General features: G+C 38.3%; 1 protein-coding gene across 2 annotated transcripts in view; it reads left to right on the top strand.

The window, feature by feature from the left end:
- Exoc1l (exocyst complex component 1 like) overlaps window positions 1–11,182 on the top strand; it is a 17,655-nt gene that overhangs the window by 3,246 nt on the left and 3,227 nt on the right. For both annotated transcript variants that reach the window (XM_008833310.2, XM_017798221.1), the window contains exon 2: window positions 8,820–8,950. In XM_008833310.2, the coding sequence (XP_008831532.1) occupies window positions 8,820–8,950 (131 nt within the window). The remainder of the gene's footprint in view (window positions 1–8,819; window positions 8,951–11,182) is intronic.

Genomic DNA, 11,182 nt, shown 5'->3' with positions numbered 1-11,182 from the left:
TTATCTTTTAAATTATACACATACTCTGATGCAGATTATTTTAAGTGTTCTCATACCTTTAGGAAATTATTTGTTATTCATAGGTATTTTTTTAATAAAAATCACTTTATTGTAATTAAACTCACCAATAAAAACATTCTGCAGCTACATTAAGGCAACCACTCAAACACTTGCCCAGTCCCAAACTCTGTACATCTCAGTGAACTTCTATAGAAGTATTCATTTTGAAACTGTGGAGCTTCATAGTCATTCCTTTCTTCAGCTCTTTGTATTGCTTCCAGAACTCTCTGAAGGGCTGGTGTTGTGGACATGAATTCCTTCAGCCTATTTATGTCATGGAAGATTTTTAAATGGCACTTACCATAGTTATGAAAATGATATGTATAAACTTTCTACCGACATTAGTTTTGATGCCACCCAGAACTGTTTTCTCTATGGACCAGAAACTCTTACAACTTAGTCAAATCACTTACAATAGGAGTATTAAATCATAGTAAGATAAGCTAAGAAGAAATGGCAGACAGTGCTGTCAAAGGCTTCATTCAGAACCTCAGTGGCTAAATTTGTGGATTCCCAGGATCTTATTCACAGAAAACACAAACTAAAGAATTTTTGTAAGTTTTCATTTAATTAAATAACGGAGTTGTCTAGGAAGAGGTTAGTTTGATTTTTTTAGTACTGAATTGAGGACAAATTTGCCTGCTAATCCATAGTTAGCCATAAGAATAAAGATGCTTCAAAACATTACTGAAAAGTTTTCATATGCTTCAAGATGTTGTAATAGTGGTAGAAAATCAAAGACATGGACCAAAGAGCGTATAAATAGCCATGTAAACATCCTGAAAACAGAACACAGCATAATCAATGTCTGCATTTGTTTTTATTTTTTGAGTTGTAGATTTATGCAAGGGTATTTTGCCATCTAATAATTGACATCTCCCTTTCCCTGGCCTATTATATAGCTATAAACACACCTGGTTCTGCAACAACATAGGAATCAGTACCCCCCAAGAACATACTTGGAGAAATTCTGACTTGACTGACCTTTCATTATTTATTGTAAAAAAAAAAAAGGAATAAGATGAATATAAAGTTGGTCTACGAAACAAATGTACATTTTACTAAAAATACATCATGAAAACTATCCCCCAACTTAGTTACAATCAGAGTGGGAGATGAAGAACAAATCTTGAATAGCAAAGTAGGTTTTATGCCTTAAAATTTTTGTTCTTTCTCCTCTAAAGAAATAACACTTATTTTCCTGATCTTTCTGTATCTGTCTCTCTGTATATGTCTGGCTCTCTCTGGCTCTCTGTCTTTCTTACACATACACACACACACACACACACACACACACACACACACACACACACACACACACACACACACACACACACACACACACACACACACACACACACACACACACACACATACACATACAAAGTACATTAGTAGAATGTCATTGTCTCTATGGAGAAATGTAAATAAAAATATTTTGGCTTTCCAAATCAGGATAATTCTAGGTAAGGACCACAGTATGGAATCAATGTGCTCTCATTTGAGTCCTTTTGTTACCTTGCATTTGTTGTGACTTAATTTTTGTTGTAAGAAGACTAGTGACTTATCTGCTCATGTTAGAGTGTTATCATTATCACTAAAATCAACTGGGCTGAAGACATAGTTCAGTTGTAAAGTGTTTGTTGTGAAAGCACAAGGATCTGAGTTCAAACCTCAGAACCCACATAAAAATCCTGTCAGAACAGCATGTATCTGCAATCTCAGCACTTAGGAGGCAGAGACAGGTGGATCCCTGGGGCTCAATGGCCAGTCATCCTACCTGAATCAGCAAGTTCCAGGTCAGTTGGAGACCCTATCCCAAAATACAAAGTGGATGATGCCATGAGGTTGGCCACACACACACACACACACACACACACACACACACACACACACTAAATTAATTAATTAATTAAGATAAAATCAACGACCGACATTATCATCAATGAGTTCCCTGAGATTCCGAGTTACCTGAGATTTTACCAGTGGTTAATTTATACCTTTGGAGATAGAAATGTGGAAATTAAGATGATCTTCCAAATCTAAACTCCTAGCCACATCATTTGTAGAATGAATAGAAACTTTAGAGTAGAGCTTTGAAGAGGGAAAAATAGTTAAACTTTTCCATTGTTAAGACAGCATTGCTGTTAAAGGGGATAAAAGAGAGAGCAGTGAAGCATGCCTACCGAGCATCAGGCACAAGTTCATCTAATGCCATTTCTATGTATTCATTATTCCTTTTCATCTTCATAACATGAACTAGATATAATTCCTAACTAGATGGCTATGGCCACAAGAAGTTAAGTAACTAGCCTGAGATCACAGATAACAAATCTAATGCTAAAACCAAAGTTCTTTTCCCATTAGTACACTGCTACTAACTAGTAAGGATAGCTATACCTCTTAGCTCACGTGCCCAGACACTTGAAGTAATTCACCTGTGTTATATCATTTGTCACTCCTTATAGACGATGAAGTCAAGTTACAATGACTAGATAACTTATGCAAGACCACCAACCAATAAGTGGCAAATGGAGGCTTTAAAGTCAGAACAATTTGTGCTTAACCACTCTGCTATGATGCTCTCAGTAGGTGCACTGAGAATATTCTAGAATGGAGCTCATGAAACAAAACTTGCATAAGCTCCACCGGATGGCCTTCTTTGTTTCTTTGGCACTTCTGTTTCCACAAAATCACTTTATTTCTCTTCCATTGTGTCTCATATTTCTATAAGTTCATCAATAACATATGCCCTAACTTGCTTAAAGTCAATCATTTTAATATTTTAAAGATGCAAAGTATAGTCTCAAATGGATTTTATAAAATTATTTCTAGAAAAATATTATTTGAAAATTGTTTTTGATGAAATCAATAATAGTCTTCTCAACAAGCACAAGTCATTATCAAAACATTGGAACATTTAACTGAGACTTGTTTATTGATATCTCATGGTAATTTTTCCTATTATTTTAATTTAAACAGTGAAAACCATTATATAACACTAGAATTATAAAAATAGATGAGTCATTTATGCGGCCAAGAGGGGTGGCACACATCATTAATCCCAGCATTTGGGAGGTAGAGGCAGGTGGATCTCTGTGAGATCAAGGCCAGCCTGGCCTATATAATGAATTCTAGGTCAGCTGGAGTTACTGGGAGAGCCTGTCTCAAAAAGCCAAAACGAGACACTTATTTAATGCATTTCTGTGCAGCTTAATTCTGAGCTTTCCTGTTTCCTCTATTCCAACAAATTATATTAAATAAATTGACTAATTTTCTTTCCATTTAGCCTCATAAACAATGGTTGCTCTTTTGCCATGGTGATGGAAGATTTTATTAATGATAATGTTTATTTTTAAATCAACAGTGAAAATAATGATGGTTATGAAGTTAATTTGTAATTCTAAAAATGTCTACTAAAATACTAAACCTGGAAAAAAAAACAAAGGACTAAGACTAGAACAGATTGATTCTGAAGTTCCCACATCTCTGATATCATTCCCTAAGTCCTAATTACATAGTAGAACATCTAAGGCTGGGAAAACCAACCCTCTGACATTTTCACTTTATAAACACATTTGAGTTTTAAGACAATGTGATAAGTTTCCATTTTGCCACTGCATTAATGTGGAGATGGCCACTTAATTTCAGTTGGCAGCAAAGCTCAAGTACGGAAATTAGGGATTGGGTCAACTCCAGCCTGAGCAGACTCCTTTGGCTCACAGCTAAAGAGAACTCTTGGAGGTTCTTTAGCACTAAAGGAGATTATTATGTCAAATTAAGGATGCTAGTCTCTCTCTGCACTGCATCCTTTTATCGAAAGTTTAACTTTTAAAGTATGTACTTGTGTTTTCCAAGTCTGGTAATAATTGGATAATAGCCATTACTGAAAGAAAACTTGATGAGTGGTAGATCTTATCTTCTTAGCACTTCTCCTTCCTGACCTCCAGTTTATCCTTCATGGGGCTCCCCAAAAGAATGTTCTAAAGGTCTTATAGCTGATCAAAATGCCGGGGATAAGTGACTATTGAATGCTCAGCCTTCAACAAGACATCTCTATTACCCCCTCCAAGGAATTGGAAAGATTGTAAGAGCCAGAGGACGAGGAGGAGCATTGTGAGATACACTCTTCAGTATATTACGTGGCTGTTGCTGTCATGCATACACCACAGCTGTGACTATCTGCACAAGAGCAGCACCACACAAGACACAGAATTAGGAAGAGAATATTGGGAAGAAGAGGGAGTCAGCAGGAGTGGGGGGAGATAAGGTAGAGTGATGGGGTGAATGTGATCACAGTACATTGTATACATGCATGAAACTGTCAAAAATAATAAAAAAAATACATAGAATATAGGATAATATCATGATATATATATATTTAATTTTAATATATTCCCAAACGTTTTCAAAAATTATATATAAAACCCTGAATGAAGTCTGAAGAATAAATATCTTTTCTTGATTCAAAAGAAAGTTCTAAAATTTAAGTCACAGCCTGTCCATTTATTTAGTCTTTCAGTGACATCCCATACACATGCAGTTTTCAGACTAACATTTGGACTCCTATTCCTGCCGTTCAGGGACTGACTCCTAACTTTCTTTCTGCCACTTGTCCATCCTCTTGTCTTTCATGCCTTTGTAGGCATGCATTTCTAAAATTGCCTTTACCTTTTTCTTCGTTCTAGTAAGTTCTATTGCCTTTTACAAATCAGAATACCCACCACCACCACCAGTCTCTTCTTCCTGCCCATCAGATGGCCATACACCTCCTCCTTTGTCCCGTCCAGGTGTCATTCACGGTTCTCAAGTGTGTGTTTTCTTCCTGAAGCTCCCAGTTCCTGCAAGAGCCAGAGGTAAGCAGGAATGGTGCCTTATGGGAATTTTTTCAATTCCTAGCACTAGTCACAAAAGGAACTCAAATATTTATCAACTTAACAAATGAATGGTTGATGCTGCAGCCAATCAGCTGGCTGTTATAACTTATAGACCATGCTTTGGGATTTTCTCCCTGAAAATAACACATTCATACAGTATCAGGTTACTTCTCTGAATCTCCTTACCCCTGCTGTCTCTCACTCACTGAGGTGGCTAGTGAGATAGCAAGCTGGGACAAAAAGGAAACCTGATTTTGAGATAGATGCTCTGACTAAGCAGACACAGCTGCCTCCTAGTGGAAGGTATCAAACCAGCTGTGCCTCCATTTCAGCACGCTGGCCTAATGCTATCGCTGCTTCTTTCTTCTTCCCAAGGCTAAGGTCTATGCCCACATGATGGACCATCTTTGAGGCTAGAGAAGTACAGATGGACAGAAACCCACCAACTTCTGCACAATGTCAGGAAGATTCCAGAGTCTCAGCTTTCATTGTCCCCAGGTTAAGACCTTCTGATTAAAGTCTTCTCCAGACATGCTCTTTAATGACCCTCTGTCCCCAAATGTGCTATCCCCTGTCTTCTAAACTCCTACAGTAGGTGGCCTAAATCATAATCCTTCAGTCCTCCTTCTTACTATCTTTAAAAATCTTAGCTGACCCAGGAGCCACACAACATATATGCAGTCAGAATTAGTGCACAGAGTCCTCTGTAAGCCACCTTCACCTCTAGTCACTGTGGAGAAACAGCCTCATGACAGAAGTCAGTGATCGTCCTCAAGCCAGGTACAGAGCCATAGCCAAACTCTGGCTTACCTAAGTGAATCCAAGAGACTGTCCCCAAACCTCTGAACTGTCTCCTGCTTTGATTTCCATGGCATCACATTGTTGAGACTGCCTCTTCCCCAAGACCTTCTTCTCGGCCTTCTTTGCTCACTTTTCTTCTTCTCCACTCTCTCACCTCTTTCCTCTCAAATCGGTATCTCCATTCCGAAACTACAAAATTTACATCTCAGTCTTTTCTGGGATAATTTGTAGATACCTCACTCATGTGTCAAAAACAAAGCTCTTCATTCTACCAACCAGCCCACCCTCCATCCCTCTCTTCCTATTCAGCTTTACTACCAATGTTTGGTTTCCATTCCACACCCTCCCACCCAGTGTCATCAAAGCCTCACCTGAAACCTTAATTCAATTTTCCATCTTTTGCTTGCTACCTACATACTATCCCAGGTTGTTAACACAGCCCTTTAAAGCAAACTAAATAAACTCTTCAGCAGTGATGGCAACCCGGCACTATCCCGAGTCATTTGAATGATTTATCTACTTTAATCTTTCCACGTTAAGAGCCTATTTCACTCCCTTGTCCTCTTTATGACAGCAGTAACTTTATTCTCTAGAGATGAATTAACCCAGGCAGGCCACACTGTGGTGGTATCGAGATCTGACGCCAGCACATCTAACATCAGAGCCCACTAAGGGCCTCCTCCCAGGCTCTTCAGTGCCTCCTTCCTTTAACAGGGCACCATCTTGTTAGTCCCTGGCTCACAGAGGAAGGATGCTAATTGGTTAGGTATTGCTGTATGAGCTTGTGCTGCATGATTGACACAGTGCCCTCATCTTAGACTTGTCGACCTGCTTGGACACCATTCTCTAGGAGACTGAACTCATTTCATTATCTACTCTGAGTTCAGCTGGTCACCCTGATTTCAGTGTCACCTGCATTTTCAGGAGAGAGTTATTCTCTTCAGCAGGCCCAGTCCTCCATAGGAGGGGTCAGAGACATCACATCTCTGTGTTCAAAACATTTAAAAACTTTTCCAACCTAGTGAATCTTATTGTCCACTATATCTTTATTTATTATTTATTTATTTATTTATTTATTTATTTATTTATTTATTTATTTGGTCTTTTTGAGACAGGGTCTCCCTGTAGCCCCAGCTGGCCTGGAACTCTTATGTAGATCAGGCTGGCCTTGAACACACAGAGATCCCCCTGCCTCTACCTCCCAAGTACTGGGATTAAAGGCATGCACCACCACACCCGGCCCTGTCCACTATATTTTAACAACCAGTCCTATACAGTCTACCCTCTCCCTTTTACCTGAAGTTCAGCCTCCATTGCCTGTTTCTTTATATTGTCCTTCTGAACTGAATAGTCTGCTCCATATCACTCATCTATGATTATATTATAACATATTGCTTTATATTTACATAACCAGACAATCACATGTCTTAGTATATTCTGTGCTACTATAACAAACTACTTGTGATTTGGAATTTATAAAGAACAGAAATTTATTTCTTATAGTTCTGGAAGATAAGGATTCCAAGGTTGAGGAGATTATATCTGGGTGAGGGCCTTCTTGCTACTTCATCCATAGTGGAAGGCAGAAGGGTGAGAGAGTGTGAGAGTGAGATCAAGAGAGAAGAAAGGAGAGGCAGAAGTGGAGCCGAACTTTTATCAGGCACATACTCCACAAAAGCTACTGCAATAACAGCATTGATCCATTCATGAGGGCAGAGCCTTTCTGACCACCTCTTAAAGGCCCTAACTCAACAGTGTTGCCTTGGGGAGGAGGTCAACACAAGAACTTTGGAGACACATTCTAGTCACAGTGGCATGCCAAATGGTAGCTTCCAGGACCAAAAGAAATCTTATTCCAGTCTCACTCTGAGAAGACACAACCAGCTTGCAACTTTTTGGGTGACATATCCATCTTACAAAAACTTTAGCCATTCTATCCCTCTCCATTCCCTGTTTATAACAACCTACTAGAGATGACTCATAATCTATTAAACAAATAACAAATACTCAGTAACTAGTGAGTATTTATTAACCCTTGATAATTATTTTTTTGCATTTTTGAGACAGGGTTTCCCTGTAGCCCCAGCTGGCCTGGAACTTGCTATGTAGTCCAGGCTAGCCTAGAACTCACAGAGATCTGCCTACCTCTGCCTCCCAAGTGCTGGGATTAAAGACGTGCATCACCACACCCTAACCCCTGATAATTTTTAATAGAAGAATGCAATACTTCAACGAGACCAAAGACAAATGATTTCAAGACCAGGAAATTATTGCTCTCATTTTGTGCATGAAGCAAGCAAAGATCTCTCCAACATCTTTCAAAGTAGAGTATTAAAACCCTCTGTACTGGTGTTGCATTTTGAACATTAGAGCTGGAGAGACACATGTAAGAGGATTGACCATCTCAAGCAATATCAAACAGTCATAGGACACTATACCATAGGCACCTCAACATTTGAAGTCTCACAGAAAGTTTAGAAAGAACTATCACTTTTCAGAGAATACTGTTTTTAACATTGCATCACTATATAAGCAGAGCTGTTTGTTTTCCGTACTTTATTTTCTCATATTGTCATCAATTAAAACTCTAACTTGCACTGGATATGGTGGCACATGCCTTTAATCCCAACAATCATGAGGTAGAGGCAGGTAGCGCTCTGTGAGATCAAGGTCAGCTTAGTCTATATAGCCAGTTCCAGGTCATCTGGGGCTACTGGGAGACCTTCTCTCAAAAAACAAAATAAATTTCAACTTGTTCTGGCAAACACTTTGTCCCTGACTATGTGCTAATTCCTAGCCTTTTATGTTCTGCCCCAAGTTAAGCACCCTCTTCTACCACAAAGCTCAGAATTCAAAGTGCAGCTCTCAGGGTTCTGACCGACCATTGTCACAAAATAAAATTATCATATTGTTCAAACTTGGGAGCATGTTCACAAAAGTTACATCAGGACTTTTATTTGGGGTATACTTATAATGTGGGTATAAGTTCATTATGTAAAAAGGGGACACATGATTCCTGAAAAATGTGACTCAAAGAATTCATAATCTAAGAGTTTATATAAACTATTTTTTGTCCTACAGTGACCAAAACTGATGAAGTAAAAATAATTATGGTGAAGCACTACAGAGTAGGTTTAGATGAAAAATATGAAGTAACAAAAAAGTGGTCTTTGAATGATCTACAGATGATTGATGGAAAAGAAGCAGATACGGTAAGTGTTAACATTGTGTAAAGGCAATGCAGAATCGATATGCTGGAGATCGTTATGTTCAATGCCCTACTTTATATATTCTTGGCATGTATGGAGTGTTAAGATGACATTATACTGTTCTCAAGTAGTATGGATTAATTTCCTGGGATGAGCTGCTGGCTTTTAAAAATTGCTTTTATGAGTTTGAATTTTGTCTATTAAATTTAAAAGCATCTTTCGTAAATTCTTCTTGACAGGTTAAACACAATCTGTCCAGTCAATCCTGCAACTTTCTTAGACATGACACCTTCCACTGCCACTCTTTCCCACCACCCCAATTTCTTCTGTTAGAAATTCCTCCCCTCTGATAGCAAGCCTTCAGTCAGCAAGCCCCCTTCACTCTCCAGTAGGACCATATTATTCAGAAGTCCTAGAGTTGAAAGAGAAGGAGTGGCTGTCCCTGTCTTCTCACTTGGCCCCTAGTTAAGTGCTGTTCCCAGTCTGTCCTTGAATTCTTCTGTTGATGGAAATCTCCCACCTTGAACGTGATATGTCCACAGCACTTTCCACTGAGAATGTGCTGAGAATGCCCAGTCACCCCAATCTCTTACCCTCTTCGAAGATTTCCCATTGAGTAAATCCTATTCATAACTGCCCTTCTTTATAACCAATTCATTATGGATGTGAATACATGGTTGATGGGTTATCCTAATCCCCTTTAATTTTTTTTAATTTTATGTTTATGAGTGTTTTGCCTACAGGTATGTAAGTGTGTCACATGCATACAAGGCCCAAGGAAGCCAGAAGAGGGCATCAGATTTCTTGGAACTGTAGTTATGCATTGTTAGCCACCATGTGGGTACTGGGAACCTAATTTGCATCTTTTGCAAGAGCAGCAAGTGCTGCTAACCACTGAGCCATCTCTCTAGTCCCTAGCCAATCACCTTTGGATGGAAAGCTCCTTAAAGATTGAGACCATGATGTTTTATTCTTTATCATAGACATCTGACTAAAATATATAAGGCACTCAATAAGTATTTGTGGAGTAATTGTCACATGAATAGGAACAAAATCATTTATTCTTAATCTGAATAAATATCATATTTTTAATTTATCCATTTGTTCTAACCTATTGAATGTTCTCATGTCTTGATGTTTCAATATCACTATGGTATGATACAGAGTTAAGGAATTCAATATTTAAGACTTGATCTGTCCTAGTTTGCTTTCTGTTGCCATAATAAAAACATTGATCAAAACCAACTAGGGGAGGAGAGGGTTTATTTGATTTACAAGGCCATCACTGAGGCTAGTCAGGTCAGAAGAGGCATTGGATCTCCTGGAAATGGAGTTACAGATGGTTGTTAGTCACATATGAGCGCGGAGAACCAAACCTGGGTCCTCTACAAAAGCAGACAGTGCTCTTAACTGCTGAGCCATCTCCCCAGCCCCAGAAATCTTATTCTTAAAACAATATGCTTGACAAGATTCTTGGCTAAAGAATGCTGGATATAGCATCACTTGGATGTCCTAAGTACTTAGAAAACATTTTTCTGAAAATGTATTTCACCTAAATGTTAGGGACTTAGAAATCAGTTACATATTATAGCATACCCACAAGTTAGAATAGTTTGCACTCAATACAAAATATAGTCCAATTGCTCACCAATTATAGAGTCTTAAAAATCAACTAACCACAAAACTTCCTAAAGTAATTGTCAACTTTATATACTTATGTTATTGTATATATGAAATAAAGCTTAATAATAATTACCCTTCATGATTGTGCTACAGATTATGAGTTATTTTCTTCATTATACTTTGTATGAATTACTAGATATTACACTGCATTGAATTTTATCAGAAATCCACAGAATGTTCACCAATCTATGGGTTAGGAATTAACCATCCTCACCCAAATTTTTGTCCATTTGTATTTTGGCTTATCTTTTTTCTTTTTTCCCCTCCTGTTTTCTTACATTTTTTTGTTTTTTTTATTATTATTTTTATTTTATGTGTATGTGTGTATAGCCTGCATGTAGGTAAGTGCACCCATGTCGTGCAATGCCCATGGAGGTCAGAAGAGGCTGTTGGATCCCCTGGGATGGGGGTTACAGAGAATTGTTAGCTGCCATGTGGGTGCTGGGATTCAAACCCGGGTCTTCTGCAAGAACAACCAGTGTTCTTAACCTCTGAGCCATCTCTCCAGCCCTGGAGTTCTTAATTTTTTAAATAATAAATTTATAAATAAAA

The sequence above is a fragment of the Nannospalax galili genome, unplaced genomic scaffold (genome assembly GCF_000622305.1).
Source record: "Nannospalax galili isolate Female #2095 unplaced genomic scaffold, S.galili_v1.0 scaffold433, whole genome shotgun sequence".
NCBI lineage: Eukaryota > Metazoa > Chordata > Mammalia > Rodentia > Spalacidae > Nannospalax > Nannospalax galili.
Note: the sequence above shows the minus strand (reverse complement) of the source record. Positions and strands in the feature narration are given on the sequence as shown.